This window comes from Cloeon dipterum, chromosome 4 (assembly GCF_949628265.1).
Source record: "Cloeon dipterum chromosome 4, ieCloDipt1.1, whole genome shotgun sequence".
NCBI lineage: Eukaryota > Metazoa > Arthropoda > Insecta > Ephemeroptera > Baetidae > Cloeon > Cloeon dipterum.
Genome location: NC_088789.1, coordinates 11,535,200 through 11,553,262, shown reverse-complemented (window position 1 = coordinate 11,553,262; position 18,063 = coordinate 11,535,200). Strand labels below are relative to the sequence as shown.

At 39.7% G+C, this 18,063-nt stretch overlaps 2 protein-coding genes across 7 annotated transcripts in view; one reads left to right on the top strand and one right to left on the bottom strand.

The window, feature by feature from the left end:
* Hipk (Homeodomain interacting protein kinase) overlaps positions 1 to 8,578 on the bottom strand; it is a 28,446-nt gene extending 19,868 nt beyond the window's left edge. For 4 of the 5 annotated variants that reach the window (XM_065487465.1, XM_065487468.1, XM_065487469.1 and 1 more), the window contains exon 1: positions 8,250 to 8,578. The gene's annotated coding sequence lies outside the window, so the exon portion shown is untranslated. Of the gene's footprint in view, positions 1 to 472; positions 631 to 8,249 lie in introns of those variants that run through there. The other variant, XM_065487466.1, reaches the window with a different exon arrangement.
* A 6,703-nt stretch (positions 8,579 to 15,281) lies between these two features.
* On the top strand, positions 15,282 to 17,774 carry LOC135942389 (uncharacterized). Of its 2 annotated transcripts, none has more exons than XM_065488484.1 (4): positions 15,282 to 15,472; positions 16,905 to 17,114; positions 17,197 to 17,373; positions 17,465 to 17,774. In XM_065488484.1, the coding sequence occupies exons 1-4, from the start codon at positions 15,409 to 15,411 to the stop codon at positions 17,542 to 17,544; spliced, it is 531 nt and encodes a 176-aa protein (XP_065344556.1). In that variant the 5' UTR covers positions 15,282 to 15,408; the 3' UTR covers positions 17,545 to 17,774. The 2 variants fall into 2 exon arrangements, with proteins under 2 accessions (XP_065344556.1, XP_065344555.1); XM_065488483.1 differs by having other exon boundaries at positions 17,173 to 17,373.
* Positions 17,775 to 18,063: the final 289 nt, after the last annotated feature.

The following is an 18,063-nucleotide window of genomic DNA, read 5'->3' as shown; positions in this document are numbered from 1 at the left end:
GCAGCCAACTGCGTCGCAGTTTGGTCGAATTATGTAAGGCGATGCAAACAAATTGTCGCGCGCAGGAACCGACCGGCTCCGGCAGCCCGAGTGAGTCAGCCAGCGAGAGCCAGCCAGCCGGCGAAGGAGGATCGATCGCGTCCATCGGGTTGCACCACCACCCTCGCCCGACGGCTGGGCTCAATGGCCCGGCTGAATCCAACAGGTTTTACGCCGAATGCAAATTTTGCGTGAGAAATTATTCGTCCAGTCAATCGCCATCCGATCGAGTTTAATAACCAACTTTCGACTAGTTATGCTTGCTGCTTGCGAAATGTTTGTGAAACAGTAGTAGTATGTCTAGTTGAAATACGTAATCTGCGGCCACTAAGGGGTAATGAGATTGCGAGCCGCTGCTCACGTAACTTGATTTTACTAATTCGGTCCCCAATGTCAGCCACGACACGGCAATCACACGTATATTCGACATTACGTGCAAGCAGATAGGTTTCCTCCCAAGTGGTGCAACTGAGCCGCCTCGTAAAAAAGCGCCGTTGAAAAATCGTCCGGGTGCCAAGAGTTCACGAAAGCCGGCCGGCAACTTTCGTTCCGATTCCTTTCACCGCGCAGCTGGCTTCAAACAATGAAATGGACCTGCCGAGATCCTCTTTCTTATCAGTTCACTGTGTCGGCAAGAAAATATTGAGGTAAAACGTTTAAACAAGGAATTCAAGAAGTTTAGTGATAGATACCTTATTGTTAGAATCGTCTGATTGTTTCAAATAGGGAAAATCAAAATCACAATATGAACTTAAGAGAAGTATAGATAATGGGAATCGACATTCTGATCTTTTTGGGTCAAAGTTAATTTTTCATTCTACTGGAAAATCCTAACGAGGTCCTTGTTTTCATGATGGATTGAAATGCCGGACGTTTACCTCAAAGGTTATCGTCTTTATTACGGACGACTATAACTTTCGGCTTTTACCCGAAGCCCTATTTCATGAAGTGATATACTTCCAACCAATAAAAAACAAAAACAAAAAAGCCACCAAACTATCAGGGTCCTGATACTATCCTTGTCTCGTCTTCGTCTATACTTCATCTAACAAAATTGAAAAATAACTCGAGAGGAAATTTTTACTCGAGGGAAAAAGTCATGGGATGAATTTGTTGAATTAACACTAATAACCAACATTGATTTTTGCACTAACTGTAGGGCTATTTGTTGCATTTTATACCTTTGTTGGCTCTGCTACTACTTATTCCAAAGTATCATGTGACCAACAAAGGAGTTCAACATTCCAGCAATCAGGCTAACAGGAATGCCGTTTCCTGGTCTCTCCTTTCAATACACTTAAGCAAAAACGCCTTGTTATGTACACATTATAATATACGCCTTGAATTCTCATGGATTTCTTAATTAAATTGCCATTTGCTCTATTTGTGCAAGAAGCGATTAATACAAATAGTAAACGGTTTGGTTGCATCAGAGTCACCAACTCCCATGCACATCATGCAATTAGTAGATTTCCACTATCCATTTAGTCCTGCCTATTTCAATCAAACTCAAATTTTCACAATCAGCTTAGGCCTAAAAATAGACAGCAGCCACAATCAAGCTGCAGCGGGAAGAATAATACGATTACCCGTTGAAAAAGGTCAGAGAGCACCTTTCGCTGCTTCGACGCAATCAAATCATGCGTGCCATTTGATCAATAATCACAACAAGAGAACAGCGCTTGCTTGCTCACTCGTTCGTTCGTTTGGCGAAGTTGCGGAGAGCAAGGTAATTTGATTTGCGGCGTGATTAAAATCTGACAGCTGCGCCGCCACGTCGAACGCAGACTCGCACGGGCGAAAGGAAAGGAGAAGCCTCTTGCTTCAAAATCGAGAGTCTCTTGCGTGCCTGGCCGCGAGAAGCCAGGCAACAGCATCGCTATGCTTTTTACGTCCTTTATATTCCATCAAGGGTAAAAATAATACACACACACGAGCCTGGAGGGAGCGTGAGGAAAAACTGGCTCATTTTGGTTATGGCTAGCCAAGCCAGGCGTCTTTAGAGTCTTCCTCGGTGCCAACGAATCTTTGAGGGGGGTCGGTTTTTGTTTGCTCACTGTTTTGGCCGTTTCGAGTGTTTGACGATGCTTTTTCTAAACGGGAGATTTGATTGCGAAAGTCATGATTGCGACAAGTGGAGTTCCCGTAAAGCCGACACAACCGTTTTGTGAAGAAACAAGGGATTTACTCTTAACAACCATCAATTGAGTCAATATGGTCAAAGAGGAGGTTTCATTGACCATAGTTCAATTTATGAAAGAACTGAAGAAACACAGTAAAAGTAAAAATTAACCAATGAATTGCAACTAAAAGCAGTTTTAAAATAATATTATATTGCCTCTATGGCATTCCTAATTAAAATGCCAAGTTGAAAGTAAAAATTAGCATTTTTCACAACGTTTCTTTATTAAAATTTCGGCAAGTATTTTGTCTGATTAAAATTATGCAATCAATCATTACCCGAGGCTCCCTTCTTTCTACCGACAAACAGTTAACGACGGCCATAAAAACCGGCATTAATATTCGGGCACGACGTTGCTGATGTGATATAACAATTCGAACGCTCGCGTTTTGAGCACAGGGCCATGTTTTAAGGCAACTTCCTCAGTTCAGCGGTGCAGTGCCATTATTTATTTCATCAGAAAAGGAACATAAACCGGCGGCTAAGGCGCTATTATTTGGCACCGGCATGCGCAGTTGGTGTTAGAGATAGTTCGTTCAGCCCAGAGCTGCGCTTCAACCGAGCGAAAATTATGGTCTGCCTGAAATTTTGCACGTATGGCTGTAAAATGGAGATATAAAAGCTCTTTCGTGCGCCGCAGACAAGAAGGAATAATTGCTTAACATGGACGAAGTATCCTGGCGATGGTTTTTTATTTTGTATTGTGTGCTAACTTATTCTCTATGAATCGCCTCAAGACACCTGATTGAAAAATAATTTTTTGAAACTAGATAGAAAATATTTTGAAATAGAAACACAAACTGAAAATTAGAAATGAATTATGAATTAACGACCCCAGTTTTGAAGCTATATAGGCATATTTAAAGCTTTATCCACAACATTTTAAGATGCAGTGTGAAATTTCTTATTTAATGTACATATATAAAAGAGGTTAGATCTGGAAAATCATGATAGCATTTTTATATGGGACAGGCTTGCAGCATTCAGTGTGTTTCAGTTTGGTTCTGTTTACGTTTCTAACAGAATGTCGGCATCTTTGACTGTGTCTTCAGTCACTTATAGTGCCTGTCTGCGCCACATATGGTACCTAAATGAAATGAAGGCTTTTCCGTCTCTTGGGCTGGGCTTCTAATCTGATAAACGATAAACGCTCTAATTCCGAACACATGTGTCGGTATCAAAGACCTTTGCAAGCAAGCGAATAGCGAATTGTTTGTTAGGCAGCTGCGGGTGCCACCAGAGACAAATTGCCTGCTGACATAAGTTATGGCCCGTGTACCGCCTGGCGAGACGGCAAAAAATCGCGCCGCTGGAATTATTATTGTTCTTTCAGAGGGACTACTACATTGTTAATGAGTCACAGCGCGAGCCAACGTCCTCTGTCCTCTACACACTCGGTGACAACTGCTGCGTGATGGCAGCCCATCACTGACAATATTTCCAGCTTACGATATGTTAGGCAGGAAAAATGGAAATTTTAGCCGCCAAAATACGCAGTGATTTGTCAAATCCAGTATATTTTGCGTGGTTTCTATCTTAAGTATGGTTCACAATGACCTTCATTTGTTTCATGATTGTAACCTAAAGAAACGTACGTGCAATTCCCCTCATTTAATAGTCTAGACGGCTATAAACACCCTAAACACAAAATAAAAAAGCTTTTACAATGATATGTGCTCTTAAGGGGATTTCTGCTCCGCATAAGGCTATTTTCAAGTAGAATATTAAAGCTAATTTTTGACTTAAAATTAATGCTACTGTTGCGATCTGTTGGATAGCCGCGCCCCACCCCCGAGCTTGTAGATATTACTCTCCTTACTATAGAACCAAGAGACAGCCGTTTGAGCTGATTCTATGAGGAGTGGTGTTGAAGTGAAGACGTGGTTGTTATTGTTCATAAGATCCCCATATTATTGCGAAGCGTACCTATTATAATATTTTACGAAAGAGAGGACTAGAGGATTAGGAGCTAGGAATAAAACAGGAATTATAGCGTGAGTAAATCAAGGAGTACCAGGTAGAGTACGAGGAAGGACCCGGCGTGGGTGGTAGGACGCGGGAGAGACTGAAGTGGCTTTGGGCTTCGTGGCTTACTGATTGTGAGACCGGGCAAGCACAGGAGCAGGCATAGGAAGCTCAGCCTCCATACTGGGCTGCAGAGGCCCCTTTGTTACCAATGGAGGCCCACTTCGTCCATGCTCTCCTTCCTCACCAAAGAGGATTCACCCACACAATAGATTTTTAACACGTGTTAGCAAAAAAATGAAAAAATGCGAATTAGTGAAATGGAAACACCGCAACAAAGAGATGGAGGCTCTCTCGTTTTTAGCATCAGCAAAGTATGCTACGGGACAGAAGTCAAAGAAGCACTCGTCGCGGCAGCCGTTTTCCGTTCCTAGCTAGAATTGAGCAGATTTGCGTGCGTGAATTCGATTGCAGCCCCACGAAGCAGTCGGGTATATCGGTGCAGGCGTTCGATTGTTGCGTTCTGCAACGAGCTCAAATGAGAGGAGCGAGTGGTAATCACGCAGCGAGTGCCGTTACTACGCTGCTTTGTTCGGGCGAAGTGGTCCACATGGCCACTTGGCACAACGTAGCAAGCCAGCCAGCCGGCGCTCGGTGGCACAATTTCCAAAATCAACGGGACGAATTGAAAATTGGCGCGCGTGTTTCGCACAGCAGAGTGCGAGTGCAGTGTGTGTACCTGCGGAACGAAAAGCGGCAAAAAGCTGATTCCTCTAGAATATTCTCGGGCTTTCCCAGTGCGCAACGTGATTTCACTATGACAGATAATTCAAACTTCTGCATTGTTTTTTTTAATCAAGCATGAAAATGCTTTGTTACTGAACGTTTTATAAATGGTCGAAACAGAAAAATATTTCAAGAAGGAAATAATATAAAAATACTGTTCATGATTAAAATCGGCCAAAAACATGCTTTACTGTCTTGCACCATGGTTCTTGAAAATGCTTAAATAGACTTAATGATCCATTTCGAAATAATTTATTTATATTGCGTCATTCGGTGACTATACTAGAAACTTGCATTCTGAGGAGACAGCATACTGATGAAAATTTGAATTTCCGATTCAAGATGCAACTGTGATCTTAAGGGGTCAGTAGCCTGTCAAAAATGGATCAAAACGAAGAAATGAAATGAGATAATTGAAAACCAGTATTTTGGCATACTCTGTTAAATAAAAAAATGCAAGCATTTATTGAGTAAAATTGTAAGTAGGCGGTAAGTGAAATTAAAAGTTTCTCTTTTAGAGCTTGAATTTCACGGATTCAAGTGAAGCAACACAATCAATCGAACATCTCTCCTCGCTTGCTCGTGCTTAGTTGCAAAATTATTAGCGATGATCATTCAATCATCATCGCAGTTAGTCTCAATGTTTCTGCAAGCGACTCGCGTATGCGTACTTTGATCGCAATGTGCATGCACTTACGCCAGTGCGAGCTTTCTCGACTGCTCTCACTGCACCAAATTCGCTCGTTCGCATTGCGAAAAGTGCATTCAGAGCTGAACGTGCGAGTTCACGCTGCAATTAGCGGCGGGAAAATAAACAGCACTACCAAGAATTCGCGTATCAATATTGACTCTGAACGCCAAGTGACCCCAGTTTGACCGTGAAATAAACGATTTCGCAGATAAGCACTCACTCAGCGGTAATAATTTCAAGCCCTTATCGCTTTGCTTTCAATTAAACCGGCGTCAGACTGATTGTGAGTGAACACCACGATAAGAAGGACACGTTTGATAATCCCACAGGCATCAACGTCTACAAATAATTAACGGTTTCATATCGGTAGATCGCCCAGACCAAGGAGACAGACCATTCTCGAAATTTACTTGTGAACAGGCCAAAATCTGACAAATAAAAATATCAGATAGTTATTTGTATGTAATACTATCAAGGCTGTATTTTCGTTTTCGGTGCTCTTGAATTGATCCTCAATTCCAGGCGTTAAGAAAAAAGCGTCAATTTTAATTTTCACATGGAACATAACATATTATGCAAACGTTCCAAATCCAGGCAAATTTGAATGCATGGAAATAATAAGACCGTTCTATGAGAAGGATATTAGTCAACGAGCTTTTAAGGTTGTGTTCATATTGGCTCCTAGAGTGTCCTTCAAATATTTTTATTACATATTATTAGAAGTGAGAGGGATTCAATAAATTTAGAAATTCGGTGTCCAAATTTCATCTTCAACAATAGCTCATGCACTTTCTAGTGAAGAAAATTGATACAGGGTTCCACTTAAGAAGTGCAATGCTTAGGAGTTTGATTTTGAAGAATTTATTAAGAGCATTATTTAAATGATCATATATAACATCATTTGTAAGTGCGCAAACAGGTTGCCTTTTAAGAAGCGGTCGCATTAGAATGTTTTCTGTCAATATTGTGGCCGTGCATTACATAATCCTATTGAAAGAGGATAATTATACTGAATGAATCGTTGATTATTGTAGATTCTGACCCATCAAATGTGGTCATGCAAGTATTGCTCGATTTTTAAGCAATGTGATAGTGTGCTTTGGAAAAATTACAAGGCACTGATTGAGAGACACCAGACACCCACATACACACACCTCTTCTGCTCGTTTTCCTCCTTATATAATTATCTCGTGAGCTTTTCTTTATATTTATATATATGTATATTCAATGGACGTGTAGTTTTGTATAATTACTTAGCTGATTTCTCATTTTTATTCTAAGTAATTAGGGCGTCTGCGACCATTAAAACGTGTCGAATAAATATTAATGTAATAATGATATTTTGAAATTTTCGACTTATTTTTTAGCCTATGCACAGCACATCCCGTCGGCTATAGCACCGCCGACATGGGGCTGGAGTGGCCGCAGAGGAGCTTGGGCCCAATGTGGCCATCTTTTCGCCTTCCCGTGCTGAGGCCTCTTTATGAACACGCCAGACATTTTGTCCCTTAAGCCACTGGAAAGGTGCGAAAATCAGCAAGTGGCGAGTCGGCGCCGGTGCGCCTCTCATTGTCGGCCCGTTGAGCTATTTGAGCATTTAAGGCCACTGAAATAACCACCTTTTGTCATCTCTGATATTTTTCTCAAAGAAAAGATTTATTTGTGGAAACTAAAGAAGTCCAGACAATTCCGGAGACTCATTGGCTGGTGCTTGTTCTGCTGCACAAGGCAGAATAATTATATTACATTCATACTGTGCAAATTACACGCAATAATTTAATGCAGTGCAGTCGTCAAGAGTCCATTCAATTGTTCATAAGCCACTTTATGATTTTTCGATTCACCACACATTTGTCAGTCAGATTTTAGATCCTCGAACTATTTAAATAATATATCTCCCACTGCTTTGACACTCCTGAGAATGCCTTCACTTCTGGGGATGCGGTACAAATTTTAAATTAATATCGGGAAGGTTGCTGAAAATGCAGTGAGAAATGAGAAAGTGGTGCTCACATTTGAAGCTGTCGTAAATATACTGCTTTTGTTAGTTTAAAGTTTATAGAAGTTGTGTATTAGATTAAAATATGATACTTTCTCGTGAAGTGTGCGCATCATATTTAAAATTTTAAATCCCACCCACGTCTGTTGAATAGATTTTGGCTTTTTATTTTAATGCCATGTATAAGAAATTTAAATTGAAACAAGGCCCCACGGCCACTAGCAACGTCGAATGTGAAAATAGCACGAGGAAAGCTATCTACGTCGAAGGCCACGAAAATGAGCCGATAAGCCACAAAATATAGCACATTGTCTGTACTGCGCCTCTTTTTAGGGGACGTCTGGCTCAGGTATATTCCTCTACAAGGGTAAAAAACTGTTGCATCTATGCGGGATGAGGGAAAAGGGTGAAAGGTGCTTTTGAAGGGTACACAAACGCGTTAGTCATCGAGCATTTCTGAGCGCGCTGGTCGCGTCGCGATGGCAGTATGTAATGGTAGGGAGGCCTCCCGGGCTGTCGAAGGGATGCGATCGTAGCGATCAACAGGGCGAGGGTAAACGTCTGATTTAGATTGTTGCAGTACAAACCTCTCGGTGTGCTCGAATGCCACGCAGGAGCCTCTTTTCATAGTGTCAACATCCGTGAAAACCAGCCAGTCTGTCAGAGCTCTAGCTCTGCCATCTTGTTTAACGGCGTAAACACAGTAACTTTCACCTCAAATAATGACGATTAATGGCCGCGAAGAGTCGTCCGATAATGGAGAGCGTGCGGCCCGGCGAAACTGAACGCAGGGTCGATCGACTCCGGGCTCGCTCACCCTGCGAAATGCTAATGTTTTTGTTTCATTCTTCGCACCCCGCAGAACGTGACAACATCACTAGTTTCAGACGCACTGAGTCTCTACAATTCAGTTCTCCAGTTCCCCTCCGTACTTTACTCGCCCTTCCCCCTAAACACCAAAGGACACGGACGCTGACAACATTACTCAGAGCCCTCAGAGGCTCGAAATTGAAATGATCATGCTTTCATAGATGGCGCTACCAATCTTGCTGGATACCCTTCAAAGCAAAACTTTTAGCAATTTGTTATTGCAATGCAAATGGCTCAGACAAAATCTTTGAAGGTATTAAACGATTTAATTTCCATCCTTGGATTTTTTAGTTTGACACGGGAGCAATGGGAATCTCCAGGTTTCATACCAGGGGATCTGGAACTTCGGGAAGGAGATGTTCCGTATCCCTTCCAACATTAGTGCCCTCCATAAGACAACCAAACCAGAATCCCGCGCAAGGGGCGTAACTCTCTCGAACACACTGCTGTGACTCACACAAGAACTAACGTTACGAAGTGTTTTTATTCTCTCCAGTGCGCCATCTCTAAAGAGCTGTTTCCCCTACTGAAGAATTGTTTCGGTATAATTAGTTGATCGTCGCTTGTATCGATGATGAAAAGTGAATTTCGGAATGGGAAATTCATCCAAGAGCTGCCCCCGCTCATTGTCAGTAGTGGGTTATGCTGACTTTTGGCTTACTCCGCGTACTCCAGTGAACAATATTTTCTTCAAATGATTTCCTGCAGATATTTTAATATTTTCTACTGAGGAATTTGCCTCCACCGTCATTATTCATACTTTATTCTCTTGGACACCGACAGCGAAATCAACCCTTATTTGTTCATGTGCTTCAATATTATTATATGAAAATTAATTGTAAGGAGGTCTTCTTTTGGGTTTTAATCATTTAATAAGAATAACAGAAGAAACAATTAAATACCGAAATGTTTGGCCCATCAGTGATTTAAAATTATTCTCTCTAGCAAATTTTGGCCTAAAAATTCAGCAATTCAACAGCACTTGCACAGCAACAAAAAGCGCTTAAAATTTTTAAATAATCATTGTATTGACATCGATATAAAAATTCTCATTGGCAGAGAGCAAGCTCTCCTCTCGCCAATTTTAGGAATTTCAAGGGGAGGTAATATTATTGCTGGCAATGGCAGTCAACGGAGAAACAGGACGCAGTAACAACGCTAGTCAAAACTCTAAATAAACAATCACTGATCAAAATCATTATTTGATTTTACCTCTACCTCTTTTTGACTACCGAAATAAATAAATTATCTCTCATATTTTCATGCCTCTCATAATAATGCAACATTAACAAGCTCAAGTTAATAGCATTGTGTTCGCAACGCCAGCACCCGCAGATTGAAAGAGCCATCTAGTTCTTAACTGTTGTACTACATACTTGAATTGAATGCCACAGTCGTGTCAAGCGCGGCAAAATAGCAAGGTTCACACAAATTTTATTTGTGTGGACCTATAGTGGTGAAAAACAAGAATAGACTTTCACCACACCATAGATAAGATACGTTATTTCGTTAAACTATTAAAAGTTTGTAAGTCGTGTGCAGCTGTTCCAGACTCTGTGCCTCTGTGGTCAGAATGTATTCATTCATGTTTCCGGCCTAGAGGCTTATTCCAAAATTCCCTTGAGGGTAAAATTGTAATTTTAACATCGATTCAACAAGAACATAATTTATATAAAGTAGTTAAATCGTTTTTTAATCGTGATACAAGCTCAACAAAGGTGCAAATGTCGAACTTACCGTTTCAATGGAAAATACGAATTATTCAGTTTGCACTGCTGCCCTGCTATATGGAGACGCGAACAACACTCTTGGAATTTTTTGGGCCCGCACTTTGCACTCAATAGCAGCTAAAAATAGCACCAATCCAAGATAGATACGATTTGTTAGTGAATTATTCTTCGCTGCGCTTTCTATTTCAAGTTAAAATAAGGGTAATAACATTATTAGTTTTCAATATTTCTTAGAATTGAGAGAAAATAAACAACAAACCATAGTGGCCCGTTGGCTCGCATTGTAACTAAGACATTTTCGGGAGTGTCAAAGCAATGTGAGCTATTATTGTTGTGATTAAAGACAGAAAAATATAATCATGGCAAAGGCATAAAATGACAAGCAGGATCTGCTTGAACGCGCGAAACAAAAAGTTGATTCGACTTTGTCACGTGCCGTTCGATATAAGGATTTCAGGGATCTAATACTGGCTGCCCAATGTTACGGGATGGCAAAAGGTGGTTAGCTAAGGGAATCCAAATGCTCAAATAGCTCAACTGGCTGAGAGGACTCGCCACTTGCTGGTTTTCGCAACTTTAGGGACAAATGTCCGGCGTTTCAATAAAAATACCTAGGTGTGGGGAGGCGAAAAGATGACCACATTGTGCCCAAGCTCCTCTGCGGCCACTCAGGCCCCATGTTATCCGCTCGGCCGTGTTAATGGGACCGTGAGCTCATAGCCCACGAGAAATGCTGAGCATGGCTCTAAATATAAGAGTGCCTGCAGGACCAAAACAGCCGCTGTATTGAAGGAGAAACGAGTGAATTTTATTTTTCCTTTTCAAATTTGTATTCAAATAAGCCACCCATCCTTTGTCAATTCCGCTTAGATTTGAGGGATTTAGTCATGTCACGGCGTTTTTATAAGTTTTGCAAGATGCGGTAATATTTTAAGCAAACAAGAAAATAAAACACAAAACAGATTTAACGGACAAACTTCAAGCTATTTCTTTTGCTCCATGTTTTATCTCCTTAAACAGGAGATTCTTTTTAGAAAATAATTAAATTAACCTTTATACCTGCACTAACAAAACAATTTACTCCTCCTCCGGCAATTCAACATTTCGTCGCGATTAATATCCTCGTCGCTCCTGGCTCAAACTAATAAGCTCCCAAAGCTACTGGGAATGTCGTTTGCATAAATTTTCCACCTGGTCATCTCATCAAGTCAATTGATGTGAGCTAGTGCTGCAGCCTTGTGACGCACATAAGTCTATATTAGGCCGAAGAAGGATCAAGCAAAGAGAGCATTGCCGTCCCTGTAAGTGACGTGCTACGCTATACAGCACATAATTGCTTTTGGACACTTTGGGTTGATTACCTAGATTATACCTGTCTAGCGTTGCTCTCTCGTAGCAAGGGTTTGTGAAGCATAAATGTCTTTGTTAAAAACAATAAATTGGAATTGTATTTATTTGCGTATATTTTCGATACAACGTTGTAGTTACCTCTATTGCTGTTCGAACATTTGCAAACATGTCAAAACAAGTACAAACATATAGATCACATAACACTAAATATAATCACCTTTAAAGTTTTGAAATTCATTCATATTGTAAAATTTGTTCCGGTACACAAATGATTTGAGCTTTTTTTCGAACTCTTCTTGCTGTTCCACATTACGAATCGCCACCGGAATCCGATTATACAAGTTTAGCATATACACTTCAGGATTTCGCTCCGCCGCTGATGATACTTGTGCGGGAACGTAGTACAAATTTCTGGAGCGGGTATTATAGTTGTGTATCTCTTTGACTTGCTGGAAATAATGAGGGTGGCGTCGAACGAATTTGCAGCACTCCATCAGATATAGGGAGAAGAGAGGAAGAAGGTTGAATTTTTCAAACCATGGTCTTGCGGATTCTAGTAGGGTCTGCGATCTCCAGTAGCGAATTCCTGCCATTGCTCTTATTAGTCGTTTTTGTACCGTGAATACTTCGTCTCGAACTTTATCACAGGATGCCCAGAACACGATGGCATATTGCATATGAGAGTAGGCAAAGGCATAGTAAACGTTTAGCACTTGTTTAAAATCCACAATTTTCCGTAGCGCCGTGACCATTGTTGTTGCTGAATGCAGCTTTCCAATGACAAAGTCACCTTGTTTTTTCCAGGAGAGTTTTTCCGTGAACCTGAGTCCAAGCATTTTTACCTCTCGTGGTGCCATCATTTGTTCCCCGGCCAAAATTATTATTATTATTATTGTTTTATCTCTTTTCTCGTGGAGGTATCAAATATTAGCTTTGTGCTGAATAATAATTATCTCTCTTATTAAAAACTTGCCACTCTCAGAAATGCGACCGCAGTTCATAATTCAAGAGTTTCGGACTCTTGAAATTCACTCACGACTTCATGCAAACTAAATAATCTTAAAGTAATATCAATATTGTTTCAAGCTGGGAATATTATTTCACAATGCTAAATAATATCCTGCAATATATAATTTTCGATATAATACAAAAACCTTTAAGATTTCTTTAAAAATAATACAGTAACATTATAATAAATTTAAGTTTTATGGCATATTTGAGGAAGTGAATTTTCTATTTTTGGCTGTTTTGGCCTGTGGTACTTTGGAAACTAAGTTATGGTTCACGCAGGAGGTTGGGAAAATCAAAGTGACCAGATTCCTTTTCAAACAGATTTCTACATTTTTCAAATATTTGAGGCTTTTTATGTTCTATATTGGTGTTAAGAGATAGAGGAGAATCTTGGATCTTGGGTAAGGTCTAGCTTTTTAACCTGAGTGGTGGGTGGGCTGGATACATGAATGTACGTGACGTAACCTATCAATTTTGACCTAACGATACTCAGCAATTTATGGACTATCCTTCTATGCTACAACTAGCACCAGACAATTATATTGTTGTTAGTTTTTGAGCAAATAACGCTTCAAGAGACAGATTTTTTTTGTCTATTGGAAATGTTAGAACTCAGATGAAACTTGCCGGAGCAATAAAAGGAGGAAGTTTCAGGCATAACGAGGATAATATTTGTTTATTCTCAATTTAAAATCACGCATAACATCAAAAATTAATTTAATATCAAGACGTAATAAAAATCATAGTGAGAAAGGGCATCGTTCGTGACAAACAACTTAGTAAAACCTTTCTCTGAAAAGCAAAGTTCCAAACTAGACGTCACAGGCACATTAAAATCTCGTAAACACGTATGCCTTGGAAACTGTGCCGCAGAGCATTCTTAGAGCGCGGGTTGCATATCATTCCACGCCAAAAATCAAACATATTTGTGCAGAGATCAGTGTGGGCTGCTGCAGCTTGGGATGAATCCATTTCTTTCATATGGAACAACCAACCTCTGGTGTTGATGTTAAATTTTACGAAGTTAATCAATGCATACTGATTTTTAATTTTTTAAAGTGCGGTCTTAGAATAAAACGGATATTATACCAGTTTAGTATGTAATTGAATACTAACTAGTGTATTGGAGTTTTTTAGTTAATTTGTGAAATAGGTAAGCGCAAAAGAAAAATAAACTTTTCTCTTTGAATTATTGTTTTCTTTTATCCACTCTAACTGGTTTCAAATTCTCACAGATTTGGCCGAGTCGAGCCATTGAACAATGTTTTTCATAGCTATCGAGGAAAAATGTTAATCCAAATGTACCAACCTTGGACTAGCGCTGTGTGTGGGACGACATACAGCAACGGAAGAAGCAAATAAATAGATTTCCCATTACTTTTGCACGGCTAACAACAGCACATAAAAGTTTATTCTCTGCTCCAGAGCAATAATAAGCAAGCGAAGAGATACACAATACGTGATCAAACTACTATATTTGTCCGCGAGCGTGTTGCGTTCATCAACACGGCGCAGGCCAGTTTTCTCCCTTGATTAAAAAGCACGTCTGAATTACATAAATCATGCCTATCAAAACGTTAATGGGATTATTTGTAATTTCAGCGCGTAACAGAGCAAAGCACACAGAGGAAAGCTCCAGAGCCTTTGCACATGCCATATACGCTGCTTTGGTATAACAAATGTTCTAGAACCTCCGACAAAACGAGAATCGCGTGCGGCGCTAATAAAATGAAAAAGCGCGTGTGGGGGCGAATTTCATCCATTTTCGCTGCTATAAACAATTAAGCTAAGCTCGTCTGGATCGCGTTGGTTTTGACCGTCGCACGCGTCAAAAAGCGAGCGCACGCAACAGGTCAGATTGTGCTGTGGCATAGTAGTAATCTGGTTGAAATAAATACACATCAGCGCATGGTAGTTAAGCATATAAAGTTACTACAATTTTGATCAAACGATCTTTTGCAAGATGAAATATTGCATTATTAATTATTGTTCAATCAAAGTATGGGTAACGTGGTATTATAGCTCAAGTAATAACGGAATTTAGTGTCATGATAACATTTTGTTGCAAAATGTAGGTATGGATTTATCAAAGAATCTTTTAGATGCATCAGCTTATGAAATCACTTCAATTAAATTTCTTGTGCATGTATTTTAATATTTAATTTAATATTCGTGTGTTTGCCGGATTTTCCAATTATATGCTTGTTTTAAAATACTATCAAATCGTAGAGCGCGAGATTTTTTTAAGGCAGTGCCTATATATATATTGCATGGAAAAAACATTCAAGTTCTAAACAAAAGAATCTGGAGGGAGTGCAATTAGAAATAAACGTCTGTTCTGAGAAGGCGGATCACGAATGGAATTAAAAACCAATCTCGCCAGCCCCTGGTTAATTCCCTTGCAATCTCGCAACAGAGCGCCATTTATCACTGTCTTTGAGGCAGCGAAAGATTATTTGCCCCGCAAGTAGCAAAAATTGCATGTAATTGTGTGAGAAAATCGCCAGCGGCGGTAGCGGGGCTAATTTGAGCTGCAGCCAGCGTTTAGGGCCCATTGGTATGAAGGGTTGTCACGCCCACGGATGCGCCGAACCCTGTGCGTCAGCCCCTTGCCCAAGTGTATAAAAAGGTGGCTTTGCAAGTGCGAACTCGCAGAAAGTCGGCGCACCACCACAAAAGGGAGCATATCCGCGCCGGCACCAGGCAGCCCTTTGCAAATCACACACGCCGTTTGTCATTTTAGCGCCCACAAGCGCTGTCGAAATTTTATTAGTGATAGTGCGGAATGAGCCCGGCTGCTATTATTTTCTCTTCCATGACAATTCTCGCCGTGTTCGGTTCTGCACTAGGTAAGTTTCTTGCGTGCTACTCATTCGAGATAGAAAATTTCTCTATCCCTGTAGTCCAATTTTCACGATGGATTTTACTAGTCAATTCTAATATTTTAAAATAGGTTACATCATCTAACAAAAGTGTTTTGTAATATAATTTCCACTGAATGGAAAAATTATTTGAATGCACTATACCGCAGACATTTTTAACCTAAAAGTTGTCTTTGAACAAAAATACTTTTCTGTTGTCCGTTTGTTCGACAAATTTATACTTAGAGAGAAATAATCCTTTTTATGCTATTATTCATCGGCACTTTGAAGTTTGGAATTATTGTTCGCAAGAAGCATTGCTAGAAGGCGCTTTGAATTTATTTTTAACTTCAAAGAAGTGTATAACAAGGATAGATCGATTCAATCAAATAGAAATAAAACATTATTAAGCAATTTTTTCAGTCATAAATCGTGAGGGGAAAACTTTTTGCGGTCATCCACAATTTAAAAAGAAGGGAGAAGTTACTTGTTGCAATTGCGACTTTTGCTCTTACCATATATCAGAGTGGGCTAAAAGATGCATTTAGAATATTGATCTCACCTCTACGTGTATAGAGGTTAAAACAGGCAGCAGAGTCTAAAAGCATGCGAATAAATGCATAATATGTATTACCCAAAGGAGCAGTGGCATCGGCTTTCATGATTTTGTAGAAAAGTCGAGTGATGGGGATAGCTAAAATCGTTTTGTCTGGCAAGAGGAACTGACTAAGTTTGGCAAGATTTTCAAGAAGCAGATTTATAGGTCCTGATCATTAATTTCTGTTTTTTAACGAAACTTTCGGAAATTTTTAATGACTAAAAGAATGTTAACTGTTTTAGAAAATATCGAAGCATCGACATATTTATTTAATTGTCAACTACAGAAGAATTTTTTTTTAGTTTTACTCGATAATCAACTCTATCATCTCCAAAATTTGGAGAAATTCGCTAGAGAGTTCAGATCAACTAAAAAATATCAAATATCTTTTTAAGCGTCTCAAGTAATGAGTAAAAGTGACAAGTTATGAGTATATGTGGATATATTGCTCCGGGAACGCCTTTAAAAATTTAGACCATAGCTTCAAACCCATATTGGAATATTAACAAGAATTTAATTTTCTATTGCAGGCATTTTCTAAAATCTACAACATTTTCCAATTATTCTTCTTTCGATTTTTAATTCCAGTTTTATTAAGCATGATAATAACACCAAGCGAGGTAAAGTTTTAATCTTTGCATTTTCATATTTTTTGCTCGAGAGAAATGATTAATCCACAAAGAATTGATTATCCTCGACAAATTAATCTCTTGGGCGTCACCAAATTAGCCGTTAAATGTTCGACGTATATGCATCTAATCCCCTTACGCATTTTGCCTTACTTTGACGGTGATTAAGCTGAAGCACCCCTTTTGTTTAAAGGCGAAGCGAACGGCGATTATCTTTCGCAAGATAAAAGGAACAACGAGAGGCCGAAAATGCTGTCCATGTTCCCAAGAATCGGCCGGACTAAGGAGGAGGAGATGCAGAAAAACTGGCGTGGAATGATGAAACTCTTCCCCAGGGTTGGACGTGCCGAAACCAACGACGACTACGAGGACCGCGCATGGTGTCAAGATTGCATTTCTGCAGGTCAGTGTAATTTCTATATGGCATCTGAATGGGATTGAAAAATCTCTTCCGAGAGCAGATTACAATTTTGATGGTGTGCCAGGGAAGAGGCCGAACATGGCGGCCTTTCCTCGTATTGGCCGTCGGCAGTTGGCCGCCTTTCCAAGAGTTGGAAAACGACAGCAACAACGACTTTTGGCTACTTTTCCCAGGATTGGTCGCAGCGCAAACAAGCCTAGAGGACAGGACGAACTCTACGGGGATTATGCTAACAACAAAGGTAGAATTTATTTGTATTAATATTTAATATTTAAGATAAAATACACTTCTCTTTATTCTTAATTTATCGCATGAATTTTTGTTTGTTTTAGCTGGTTGGGAAGGACTCCCAAGCATGACCGGGAATGAAGCAATGGAAATGAAAAATGCATATATCACTGAAGAGGTTTGATTTTTACGAGGCAAAGCGGCTAAAACGACGTCAACATTTTGCACATCTGATCTATGAGTTTTGTCTTTGAATCTTCTACTTTGAGGCTGGATTTTCAAATAACTTTGGCGAGTTTATATGGTTTGGTTTTCTTGGAGACTGCATGTAGATATAGTAACTTTTGTTGGTTCTGTATTGTTAATAAAAGTATATTCACAATAAATGCTGTGAACTGTTTGCGAAATATTAGAGTCGAATTGTTATATTTTCCTCACCACATCTAAATCATTAAGCACCTTTTTTTTCTTGAAAGGTTTTTGTTCCAAGTGCTTCATGAAGATTCCGCCGAGATGTTTTTGTAATCTTCAAAATTTCGACACTCTGATTGTCATTTGGGATTAACTTTTGGATCAAAAAATGATGACAAATACATTTCCCCTTAACTAAATAGGTATAGAAAAAAAGAGAAATAGTGTCGAGAAGTTGTATTGAAATCCACTGAACTAGGCGAGGCGAAGAACACACAATTATGTGACTTCC